Source organism: Hyperoodon ampullatus, assembly GCF_949752795.1.
Source record: "Hyperoodon ampullatus genome assembly, contig: scaffold_117, whole genome shotgun sequence".
Lineage (NCBI taxonomy): Eukaryota > Metazoa > Chordata > Mammalia > Artiodactyla > Ziphiidae > Hyperoodon > Hyperoodon ampullatus.
Genome location: NW_027640609.1, coordinates 907,850 through 921,083, shown reverse-complemented (window position 1 = coordinate 921,083; position 13,234 = coordinate 907,850). Strand labels below are relative to the sequence as shown.

General features: G+C 52.9%; 1 protein-coding gene across 1 annotated transcript; it reads left to right on the top strand.

Moving 5' to 3' along the window:
• Positions 1–5,177: 5,177 nt before the first annotated feature.
• On the top strand, positions 5,178–12,342 carry LOC307070090 (NUT family member 2D-like; the record flags this gene model as incomplete). Its single annotated transcript, XM_079728682.1, has 7 exons — positions 5,178–5,193; positions 7,136–7,850; positions 8,808–8,936; positions 9,976–10,148; positions 10,597–10,892; positions 11,281–11,397; positions 11,890–12,342. The coding sequence occupies 7 exons, from the start codon at positions 5,178–5,180 to the stop codon at positions 12,340–12,342; spliced, it is 1,899 nt and encodes a 632-aa protein (XP_079584808.1).
• Between the last annotated feature and the right edge of the window lie 892 nt (positions 12,343–13,234).

The following is a 13,234-nucleotide window of genomic DNA, read 5'->3' as shown; positions in this document are numbered from 1 at the left end:
AAGAGATATGCACCATTGACTCTCCCAAGATAGTAGGAACCAGTTCCAGCACATCCCATACCTTTTCCTGTGAATATGTGCACAAAATCCACTTACACCCCAAGTAGAACCCTCAACTCCCACCACAGATATATAACCAAAAGGATACCACATATACATATGTGTTTGTACATATACATAAATATATACATACATATATATATATATATATATATATCCTGAGCACACACATACATTTCTACCCTCACCCTGAATAAATACACAAACAGACCACCTCTTACTACCTAAATTTTTACAGATGAAACCTTACTCACCCTGAATATTCACAATCCACTCTCACAACTATATATACACACACAACATGGGCCTGAAAACAAACATGTGCAACCAATATGCCATCCAGGTGTACACACTGAGTACCTAAACACACAGGGTCACCAAGTACACAACTGTCTCATGTGCAACCCCAAAAAAGACCCATATGCAATCCCACAGCTCTAAAATACATATACTCCAGGATTCCTGTACACACACATAACCTACACAGTCGACTGGTTTCCAAACACACAAATTAAACTCTCACATCCCGCGGAATACATACCCCAGAAGCCCCAGGAACTCAAAAACACACACAGACACAAATAATCTATACTTATCAAATACAGCTGACCCTTGAACAACTTGGGGGTTAGGGCGCCAACCCTCCATGCAGTGGCTCTGCATCCATGGATCCTGTAGTAGTCCTGTAGTATTTACTGAAAAAGAAATCCACTATAAGTGCACCCGTGTGGTTCAAACCCGTGTTGTTCAAGGATCAACTGTACATATAAGTCCACCTCACTAATACTGAGAACACACATACAAGCAACACCACTAAATTCTTCAGGCATTACATTTTGAAATAGACACATAGAGGACTCTAAGCCTCCTGATACACTCACAAATCACAAATACACACACCCACAAACTACTCATGAGTATACACCCCAAATGCTCAGACACACTCAAAACAGAAAAACACCGACAACCTCTGCAGTCTAATATACATACACAATTCTCACACACCTATGGACACACACATGCAAATATTCCTAACCCCTGAACATATGGATCCCCTCTCAAACACTATACATTATGCTACCTCTGCAGAATACAAGCTCCCCACCACTACTCCAACATATAAACTGTATATGTGTGTGTGTATATATATATATATATTTCTACCCTCACCCTGAATATATAGACAGACCACCTCTTACTCCTACCAAACACATGTATAAACACCCTAGCGTTCTCCAAAGAAATACACTTTGAATACTCCTAAAAACTCCATACCTTATGAACAAACTTTGATAATGCATGCACCTGATGATGGACACGCACACGGATTAGAATACACAAGTAAGATACATGGAAATATCTCCAGCAAACCATTTATGAAACAACTTCTATATATCAAATTATCCCTAGCTATCAGGAGCCAGCTCACACATATGCAAGTACTAACAAATACCCATATCACATATTTCTAATACATACAAATGCAATTGTCCATCTTCCCTGCAGAAACATAGAACCCCACCTCTCTATCAGATACACATATACTCACTTCCCAAAATACATAAGCCTAAGAGGCTCCTACTGAAAATTACAAATGCACAGCCTCAGCAAATATTCCTCCAAGTGGCCATGCCCCTTGAATACACACACAAACTCATTTAACACACAACTCTCCACAAGTCCCAAATAGAACCACAATTACCCAGTACACTACAAATAGGCAATAATGTCACCCTATACGCCCTTTGTTCCAAATACACATATAGTACCACTCTACTGGTATATACATAACCCCACATTCCCAACCTCTCACACAGAATGAACTCTGCCATCTTGCAGAATACAGGATCATACAAACACAACATACCTACACATTCAACATCCACCAGCCCCATAAAATAGTCACAGACTTGCCCTCTACACATCCAAATATACATAGACAGCTCCTGAAAATGCACACCCACAAACACCCCATAACAATACAACATGCCCTGAATACACAAATGATCAGCCTACATTCCCCAAATATACAAAATAAACAGACTGGACACCCAAAGTAATATACAGCATTACTTTTCCTGACATTGCCCTTATGCATATGCAGATAATCCTTCCAAATCCACCATTAGACACACACAAATCCCCAAATTCATGGGTGAAAAAAACACACGTAAACATATTCCCCAAACACCAAATTACAAACATCTAACCACCAACTCCTTGAGTATGCCTGCGTCACATCTCAACACCCTCCAAATACAACACTCACTCTTACACACTCTCACAAAAACACAGACATGACCTCCCTTCAAACACAAATATCCACGGACAAAACCAACCCACACATTTGACTACATATCAGATTCCCACCAACCAATTATATATGTACAGACCCCATCTATGCTTGCAAATCAATCATGATTTGACACCAGACTACAAATACATGTTTATTACCACATTCGGCAAAGTTGCTCGCATCACTGACAAAAGAACGCAGTTTGAACATAAGTGGTGACGGGTGTTTTTATGCTAAGAAGGAAGACACTAGTGAAGCGATGAGTGTGTTCCTTCCATCTTCACTCATGTTCCAATCACCTGAGCTGCACCTTCGGAACCAGATGAGGGTTTTCAACTCGCAAGAACTTCCCTCTAGCTTTTGTACTCTTCACAGCGCACAGACTAGAACGGCACCTGTTTAATAGCTCGCACACACTATTTACCCCCCACTGTAGGCCCCGCAATCACTGAACCCTTCGTGCAGCCGGCTCCCCAGTGGTGCCAATAATCCTGGGGTAAACATCTCAAGGGACTCGAGCTCTATGGGGGCGTGACTCCACATTGTGGGGAGTCTCCTTACAGGGACAAGGGCACAAATAACCCACAGGGTGAACAACAGCGCAGAGCGGTGACACCTGAGGGGTGAAAAGTCCCCATACCCCTTACCTCAGGAGTCCTAGAATTGACTCTAGAGGCCGCCATGACAGGCCCCTCCCCCGCCGGACGGCCATTGGGGCCCCACCCTCCACGCTCGCGCATGCGCTCCTGTCTTCCGGAGCAAACTGCCCCAACAGACGCCGGGAGCCGTTGGAGGACGGCGGTCCGCGTGCCCGAGAGCCCCGCCCCAGTGGGCGTGCACAGGCGTGCGCGGGCGTGCAGGCGCGGGGTGCGCGGGCCTAGGAGGTCTCTGCAGGAGAGGACAGAAATGTAGGGTCGGGCACGCTGCGGAACTTCTCTGGCGACGCTCCTCGCCGGGAACCTTCGTGACGGTCTCTTCTTAAAACCAGCTCTTGTGAGATGTGCACTCGTGAGTTTTATATTGCACTCGTGAAACCCATGCACTTAGCTACAAAGAGCTCTGGAGAGCTCCGCTGTAAGCACAGTAGCCTCAAATTGGGGCAAGTACTTTCATGCCCTTTGGACTGCAGTTCCTTGGTTCTTGTTAATGCCTTTCAAAAAACAGTAGGTCCTTTTCCCTAGCACACCTGAAGTTTCCGTTAAAGAACAATGCTAGCAAAGAATTTCAGACCTGGGAAACACTCTTAAGATACTGTCTCCTGACTCCGTTCCTAGAGTTTTTCCAACGCATTTACTCTACTAGAATATTTTTTCTCAGTGTTCACAGGTGTTTCCTTTGTACGGTTTTGGGATTTTTAAAAAAAATAATTTTGAGAAAGAGTTGACAATCTGGGCCAATTTCAACAGGTAGTATGGGAACAATTTGACTTTCCCTCCCTCCTTTTTTATAATATCTTGCAGAATTTCAGTTGACAATAAAAACAACAACAACAACAACAACAAAAATAGTAGCGGGATCAACTTACTGACCTGACTTTGTAATACTTCCCAAAGAAACTTCAATCATCAGATCCGCTTTCTGGTCAAATGCAAGATTAGAGCATTTCTCACTCAACAGGATGCCTCTGAAGACCCCTCACATGTAACAGCACTAAGCGCCTCCAAGTGCAGACTTGAAAACTCCACAAGACACAAACATGGTATCTCTTCGTTTCTTTAATGTTTCGTGATTGAGTGGAAGATGAACTGTCTTCTGAGTTTTGTGATGCATGTCCAGAGATGTTTTTTCTCAGTAGTCAATGCCCGCCCCCAACTTCTGTGCAGGAATAGTCAGAGATCACGATCCAAAGGACTTTTAGATACTCCCTTCTGTGACTGGTCTTCCCAAATTAGATTTGGTCTAATTTGATTATCTCTGTCTGTGGGGTGTAGGATTTTGAAGTATTACAAAAGTGATTGCAGAATTGGGACTGGCTAATTTTTGCACAGTGCAATTTTTGTATCAGTGGCCTTGAGAAGAGTCCTTCAAATACTGTATCAGAATTATGAGTGAGAATCTTGTAAATAATTGGTTGAATGACTGAACAAAGGGAGGAAGCAACAAGGAAGCCTGCCTTTCTCGAGTGCCTGGGTACAATATTTTGCCTCACCATTCCTCTAGTATGAAGTTATTGGTTGCAACTCATTTAAGTTTTCCTTCATTATAAAAGCTCCAGGGCTTCCCTGGTGGCGCAGTGGTTGAGAGTCCGCCTGCCGATGCAGGGGACACGGGTTCGTGCCCCGGTCTGGGAAGATCCCACATGCCACTGAGCGGCTAGGCCCGTGAGCCATGGCCGCTGAGCCTGCGCGCCCGGAGCCTGTGCTCCGCAACGGGCGAGGCCACAACAGTGAGCGGCCCGCGTACCACAAAAAAAAAAAAAAAAAAAAAAAAAAACCTAGGTTGATGGATAAAGACGTGAAAGGAAGGGACTGTCATGTTCAACCTCGGTGCCGTGAATCAAAACAACAGTTTATAAACTGCCTAAAGAGGCACACGCCAATTGTGTTGCCACTGTGGGAGGTGGGAGGAACTTCCGGTTCTTGCCTCCCTGCCAGAGCCCTCGTGGAATGTCCCCCCAGCGCACGCCACCCCGACCCACGTGCCCTCTGCCCCTCCCCCACCGCAGAACGGTTCAGCCCGCATTTTCCTGTTTACTTTCAAACGTGTCCTTCGTTGACTTGGATCCCGAGCGTTTGCTGAAGCAGGTCGCTCTCTGGCTCCTGGTCTTGACTTTTCTCATTGAGGCTACCAGGCAGCAGTAGTCCGTGCCCAAGTCTGCAGGATGGCTTCAATAGGAGGTAAGCCTATAGGCTGGGGTTGTGTTCTCAGAGACCCTGCCATCCTCACATCCTTCGGGTTCACACGTTACACTTAACTGTGGGCACATAGTTGGACTGAAGTAGAGGGAGAAGAGAGCACTGGACGCACAAGGACATTTCACCTGGGGAGACTGGGGAGCCTGAAGAAACCCGAGACTGCCCTGGGGAGGAGGGGTCGTTGGAGGTGGATCAAGAGGAATTGCCCTGGCTATGGAGAAAGGATGGCAGCAGACAGTCTGATTCTTTCTAGAAGGGAGACAAGCCACTTTGAAACGTGTGTGTAAGGATGTGTGTGATGTCCTGGTGGTGACACAGGGAGGGTCATGAGGAAGGCCTAGAGCTGTATGGTGTTCCTGAGGCACCTGAAGCTTGCCTCACCATATCTTTCAAAGGGATTTGAACAGGAGCATACTGTATCTCAGAGGGCCGTGGGGAGAGATGGTCTTGTTGAGAAAACTATTCAATGGGGCTGTGTGTGGCCACACCTGCAGTGAAGTGTCCTCTCCGAGAGCTAGGCAGGGGGTTACTCTAACTGCCGCAGCCCACACCTCGTCCACTCCTCCCAGCCCAGAGCTCACTTGTCAGTTCAGGTAACTGTTGCCTTGGATTCAACAGGGGATGGGCAACCGTTACGTGTAACTTCAGCCAAGAGAGGGCTCAGGTTCCTGAGTTGCTCTGAATTGTTCTTCCTTTTGTGGAATGGCAGTACTTCAGACCTACTTCATCTTGTCCAGTATCTCATGGTGGACCCTCAGGCTGCCTTGAGAGGAAGAGTTTGTTCCTATTTCATGTCACTCCTTCATGGACAGGGAACAGATGTGGAGTGGGGTTGTTTCGGGTGGAATGTCTATGAAGGTTGCTTCCTCTTTTAAAGGGGGAAGGAGTGTAGCCCAGGATCAGGAAGATGATCTTCTGTGTTACTATTAAACGTCCTATGACATCTGCTCTGGTTAGTTAGGTGCACCGTGGTGTGTACCTTGTTCTCCTGAACGGGGATGTGTTTCAGACAACTTGATCGCCATGGCATCTGGCTTATGCCTGCATCTCAGATTGTCTCTCCATTATTGGGAGCTGGAAGGGGAAGGACCACAGGCAGTCTATACTCCCACGACCAATGCAACATGACAATTCCCTGGCCCTTGTTTAATCCTCTGCAGCCATCACTGGCTGTGAAAGGACAGAATCTAAGGTACACGCGCCTACTTCTCAGACCACCCCAAGCCCCTAGGAACAGAACTCCTGACTGATGACAGTGACTCTGGGCACTGGGGAGGGGGTGGCAGGGCCTGGCCCATGTTACGTGTCTGCTGTGGGTTGTTCTGAGATGCAGGTGCTTTCTGGGCCAGTGTCATGGGTTTGTATCAGGATTCCATTAGAGATATTTTCCAGCATTTTGTTTTGTTTTGTGAGGCTAGGAAAGCAAGAGGGGATTTATACTGAGCATCAGGAAAAGGAGGACTGAAGAGGAGGTGGGGCCCTAATATTTTACACAGTACCTGTCCACAAAGGGCCTTTGGGTGCCTAGAACTTACCTTGCAGAAGGCCCCTACCTGCTAGTACGCCGGCTGAGGGGCATTTCTCACAGAGCGGATGTCCACACAGCTCCAGGTCTTGGGAGACAGCCTGTGAGGCTTAGGTGCCAGGGTGTGCCTTAGGGAGGCTCTCCAAGTGAGTGTTTGCTGAGGCAATTTCTTCTCGGCAGGCAGGGGTCAGGGAGCTTGGTGGATGGGCGTGGGGTCACCAGTGGAATAATTCTCAACTGGAGGTCAGGGCATGAAAATCACTTGAAGACATTTGCACGCTGCAGTTTCCCTTGTCCAAGAGTCTCATCTGTGGAGATTTACACTCTGATGCCGCAGAAAGCCTCAGTCCCACTTGCCCATTCTCCTCCTCCATTCACTCCTTTCCTTTGCCTCAACAGCATCTGCAGTGCTGGGAACGGATGTCACCATGAACCCTGGTGCCTCCTTGTCTACTTTCATGGCAGTGCCCTTTCCTCCACCCATTCCTGGCGCCCAGCACCGGCCACCCTGGGAGCAGCACCTGCCACCTGTCATCAGCCCTGCATTCCCTCCTGGCAGCAGCCTGCTGCTGCCAGCTTTCCCCAGGATGCCTTTGGTGGCTAATGGTGGCTGTGGCCCCAGTGCCCCTAGGGCTTGCAACTTCACTGTACAAGTCAGGTCACAAGGGAGGCCATTGCAGGCCCCCCAGACTCAGACCTTTATCGTTCCTCAGGGCCCCCTCAGCTGGAGCGCTCCAGGGGTCCTCAGCGGGAGTGCTGCATGTCCTGCACCCATATTCTTAGCAACCCCTGCGATGGAGACCATTGTGACTGCTCCAGCTGTTGGAGTTACTCGGGCTGGCAAGGGAGGCTGGACCCCAGGCTTTCCTCCTCAAGCTCCACCACCAGCTGCCCAGATGGCCCCTAACATTCGCCCAGTGAACTCTGGGCCATGGCCACATGGCACTTCCAGGGAGTGCAGCCTGGACACCAACCAGCCCTACGCCTCGCAGGATGACTGCTCTAACCACCAGAGCGTGTACAGTAACTTCCGACGTTGGCAGCACCTCAAGCCACTGGGCCGGAGACACCTTCCTCAGAGTCCTGATGCAGAAGCTCTTTCCTGCTTTCTTATGTGAGTGAACACTCAGGGGGTCATGAGCTTATCAGAGCTCTTAGATAAAGAGGAACTGGGGATGGACTCGCAGGTTAGTTTTCTAGGGATACTGGAAGCAAGGTGTGAGGGCGATGTCCATGCCACGAGAAGGCAGATTGTCGGTCATACGGGCGAGCCTGCCAGTCCATGACATCATGACTGAAATGTGCCTTATCTCAACTGACCCCACCCCCCTGTGAGTCTAGCCAACTTGCTCTTCCATGATTCTCAATGTAATATGGCCTGGAGACTTGCAGTCAGAGAGGGTCGTGGTGTGAGTTGAGGAGCCAAGGAGTGGATGCCACACACTCCTGTGCTGCCGTCTCCTTTCATACAGCACTTGAGTGTACATGGCCCCGGGAGGTCACTTCGGAGAAGGGGGAGGAGCATGGGGCCCAGGAGTGTGCTTAATGCACGCCTCGGCTTCGTTGACGTGGAGAATTCCACTAGGAACAGGGTGATGGTAGAGCTCTCCTAAGGGCATGGGCTCTCTCCCACTAGAGTTGTGAGCCTGGCAGGCGTTTCCATCCTAAACCTCCGGTCCCTCGTAAAAAGGGGACAATCACTCTTCATTCAGAGGACCGTGCAGAAGACTCCTTGGGCTAATCTATGAAGTGTGAGCAGATTGCCTGGCACATGCCACGCCTCATTGATGACGGGGATTTTTATTATGAAAAGGCAGCCTTGAAGAGGAAAAGAGCTCCCCAAGGCACAGTGTCCCAGCTCTAGCCTGGGAGTGGATGGTCATCCTCGAGTGAGTGTGAGGCGGTGACAGCAGTCGCCGGGAAGGCTTGTCTCTGCCCTCCCAGACACCTGCCTCTCACTCTCCTGTTGCTCAGTCATGCTGTGTTGAGTGATGTGTGGTCCACATTGGTGGGTGGGGTCAAGCAGGCGGGGGCTGGGCTGGGCACAGAGACTGACCCCGAGTGCTTACAGCCCAGTGCCTCGATCCCTGGCCCGCCTGAAGCCCACCATGACACTGGAGGAGGGACTGTGCAGGGCCGTGCAGGAATGGCAGCACATTAGCAACTCTGACCGGATGATCTATTACGAGATGGCGCAAAAGTGAGTCAGCGTCCTGGGCCCAGGGGCTGCGTGGAGGGTGAGGCAAGTGGGTGAGAGCAGGGTCTGGCCGTGCGGGTGCTCATCAAAGAGGACAAAGGAGAAGGGCTGTCGCTCGGAACAGGGGCCCCGCAGCCCAGAGGCCCTACAGTCCTCCAGAAACCCCTCCCTCACCTTGAGAGTGTGGGTCTTCTGTCCTTCCTCCACCAGGAGCTCTGCCCTCCCCTGACTTTGACCTACCCTTGCCCTGACATGAAGGTCTCAGGACGGGGCAGGGTGAAGCTGTGAGTCCAGTAGGGTCCAACTCCGGACATATGCGCTGGGCCGGGGAAAGAGCTCCACCCACCAGCCTGCTGCTTCCTTAGTGGTGGGTGGCTGGCGGCCACTGACGTAGATTTGGGACACCCTCTCCTCACGAAAAGTGGCCTGAGTGGGTACCCTGGCATCCCTGAAGAGGCTGGGGAAGCCAGCTGTCATCAGCCCAAGGGTCTCTGGCCCTTCCAGTGTTTGCTCCACGGTAATCCCCTTGGTTTAAGGAACAAAACCAAAGAAACAAGCGCCTCTCAGAGGAAAGGAAGGCCTGTCCTCTAAGCTCAGCATCCACATCGTCCAGCCTCTCCTGAGCTCTGTCTCCAGGTCTACGTTCCAGAACTCTCAGTCCCAACCCAGGGTCCTGGATTCGGGCAAGGACCCCTGTGGGGAACACACGCCTGTTCCAGACTCTGGCTGTCAGCCCTTCATGTGGCTCTGGATGGGGGGCATGAGGAGGGTGCCCCCTGGGTCAGCCACGTGTCCCGTTGACCTGGTTCAATGCAGCGACCTGGGTCTATGCTGTTGAATGCTCTCCAGTGCTGGTGAGGCAGGAAGGGTCCCAGATCTTGTATCAGTTCCAGGAGCAGCTCTCTGCTGTGGACAGCACCTCACAGGGCCTTGACAGCCCCAAGGCACATCCTCTCCCAATCCCTCATTCTTGGCTGCCTTTGTTGGGCTCCAGAACCCAGGCCATTTTCTCAGGGTGGCCTGTGCCTCCGTCACCCCCCAGGTTCATGGAACTTGAGGCAGAGGAGGAGATGCAGATTCAGCAGTTGCAGTGGATGCAGTGCGCGCAGGGCCTGCCTCCTCCAGCCCCACCGAAGCTGGATCCTCAGGGGCCCCCAGCCCCGAAAGTGGGCCTTCAGCCAGCCACCCAGGTTCCCACTGGAGTTGAACGCACAGGTAACAGGGGCCTAGGGTTGGCCACTGTCCCCATGTGGATCATTTTCCTTCAAGACAGGGGCAGTGGTCTTTCAAGCAAAACAGCCACCGAGGCGGGGGGTGCGGGGGTGGGGTCTCAGATGCCCTTTGTCACTACAGGGTATTGACTTGGTCAATTTTGTAACTTCTCTCTCACCTCCCTGTCAAAGGACTGCACACAAAGTCTGCCTAAGAAGTGGGCTTGATGGGGACACCCCTGGAAAATGGGAGGTTCCCCACTTCCTTACATGTGACTCTCTTAGATGCGCCCTTACCTCCCCCTCCACCTGTGCATGAAGCTTCAGGTGGTCCTGACCCCCCACACCCACACAGTGTCCCCCCAACAATGCCCTCACCAGCGTGCGCTCGGGGGTCAGGAGGTGGACTGGGAGCCCCTCCCCTTCCTCCCCCTCCTCCCGCTCTGCCTCAGCCTGTGCTCCCAGGATGTCCGGCCCCAGCGCCCAGCCCTCCCGGCCGAAGGCACACGGGTCCCAGCGAGCCCCGGAGCCCAAGGCCCCCGAGGAGATTCCACCTGAGGCTGTGAGGGAGCATATGGACATCATGGAGGCGCTGGTGGGGCCCGTCCACTCAGCCACAGGCGACTCAGATGCAGAATGGGGAGACGACGGAAATGAGCTGCAGCAGGAAGAGGACGGCACCTGCTCGGACCCGGATCTCTTGAGCTACATTGACAAGCTGTGTTCCCAGGAGGACTTTGTCACCAAAGTAGGCTAGGCCTGGAGACTGGGGTCTACAAGATGCCAGGGCATGGAACACTCAGCACCCAAGATCTGGCTTCTGCTCAGGCCGTTGGGACTTAAGCTCAGCTCCTTGTTCCTGAGCCTGGTGTTAGGGGAGGTTTACGCAGATGTTTGTGTGTATATGTTTGTGTCTATCTGTGTGTATGCCTTTGTGTCTGTGTTTGTGCCTCCGTATATGTGCTCTTTTGTGTGTGACTGTGTATGTGCGTGTGTGTGTGTGTGTGTGTGCTGACCATCCCCGCCTTGTGGAGGAGAGTGGGGTGGGTCTCTGCTTTTCACTTTCCCTCCTGGCCTTCTTGTCTCACAGGCCACTCCTGGCCAAGGATGCTCACAGCCTCTTCTTTCTGTTCTAGGTGGAGGCAGTCATTCACCCTGGATTCCTGGCAGATTTGCTTTCCCCAGACCCACAGCTGGATCTCTTGGCCCTAGAGAAGGAGCTGGAGCAGGAGGAAGGGCTCACCCCCGAAGAAGTGAGTCAGGGGAGGGAGAGGGACACTCAGGGAGCCAGGGCACCCCACGGGAGGGGGACCCTAGGTGATCCAGGGGAGCCAGAGGAGGGAGGGATCCCCGGTAGAACAGGGGACACAAGGGACACCCAGGAAGACCAGGGCACGGAGGGACCCCAGTGAACAGGGGAGAGGTAGGGCCCAGAACAGGAGGGCCACATAGCGCTGTCCATCCCTGCCCTGCCTGGGACGCCTGGCCTGGGGAAGGGCCCGTTCTGGGGGGGGTGCAGTGCAGGGTGAAAGGAAGCAGAGGACGGGGAGCCGGGAGGGGAGGGAAAGACACAAAGCTGGGAATCAGGTGCAGGAGGATGGCAGGACTGCCACAGCGTCTGTATGTGGATTCGAGTCCTCGGCTCGCCCGTCCCCTCCCCCCCCCAGGGCCATTGTCCCACTGCCCAGTGCTCCTCCTCTCACACGTGTGTGTGGAGCCGTCACTGTCCTCCTCCCTCCTACCAGCTGGTGCAGAAACGACTCCTGGCCTTGAAGGAGGACGACGGTGTGCGGGCAGCCCCGAGTCACAGTGCACCCGGAATGGCCTCGAGTCCTTCTGAGTCTGACGCCAGCCAAGGTGGTCAAAGGCACACTGGCTCTCTACAGGGACCCAGGGATGCATCTCTTCTCAGAGAGGCCTCTCCTGTCCGGGAGGCCCGAGGGCCCAGGGACGGGTCCAGTGAGGACGAGGAGGAGCTCTCCAGCCTGGCCTTCCTCTCTGGCTCTCTGCAGAGCCTGCTGCCTTTCTGGCTGTCCCAGAGTCCTGTGCGTGCCTCAAGCCTGGCCTCCCCTGGAGATTGGGGGGGCCCACAGTGCTCCCCAGTCCCCCTCCTCTCAGAGAAGAGGCCTCAGCCCAGCTCCACCAGCCGCTCCCAAGTCGAGGAAGTGGGCTCTGTGTGGACGCCCAGCCGCTGCTGAGAAGCTGCCCATCCCCGGGGCTGGCCTCGGCGTCTCTGGGAGGCCAGCCTTGGCTCTGGGGCTGGCTCGCCCCTCACAGCCCAGAAAGAGAAAGCGTGACCCGTTTGTCACAGAGAAGCCCTGCAGCCAGTAGGGAACGGCTGGGCCGGCCCTCCAGGGCGAGGCCCCAGGGCAGCCCCCAAGGGAGCCTAGGGCTCCTCCTCCTCCCAGTGCTGATTCTGGGTGATGTGGGGGGAAGGGAGGGGGGCAGGACCACCAGGGCGGGGAGGGGGAGCGGGATTGTGGGGGTTAGGGGGGTGGGGGAGGTGGGCGTGGCCAGGTGTGGGTGGGAGGAGGGCCTTTGGAGTGATGTATGTAAACTGTGAACAAAGATCGTTTTCGTGGGAAATGCTCTCAGGCCACTGTCATCTTGTTGGTGTTGAGCTGCTCCACAGAGAGCGATCCTGAGAGGAAGGAAGGATGAGGGAGGTCACAGGAGCTCTGGATCTACAGGGGGCCACACCTTTCCTCCACATAGACAAGGACTCGTCAGGCTGCCCCTGGGAATGCACAGCTCTCACTTTTCCCAGGGACCCCCTCATCATCCCCTAACGCCTGCTCGGCCAGGGGCCTTCTGGGGCGTCTGTACCGTCTTCTGCCTCCCTGAACCTTCTGGGGAGGAAGAGCCACTTTTGTGCCTTTCAGCCCTCTGGACACTCACCAGTTTCTAGGGTGGAGCCTGGAGACAGCCCTTGTCATTATGGAGCTTCTCTCTGCTTCCCTGAAGTGGCCAGGGGACGGCGCTGGGATGACCCTCCGCTCATCCAGGGTTTCCTGTGTGGGTGGCCTGACCAGAGAGGAAAAGTCTTGGCCATGGGGACAGGACTGTCTGCCTCATCGTAGCGGGAGCATC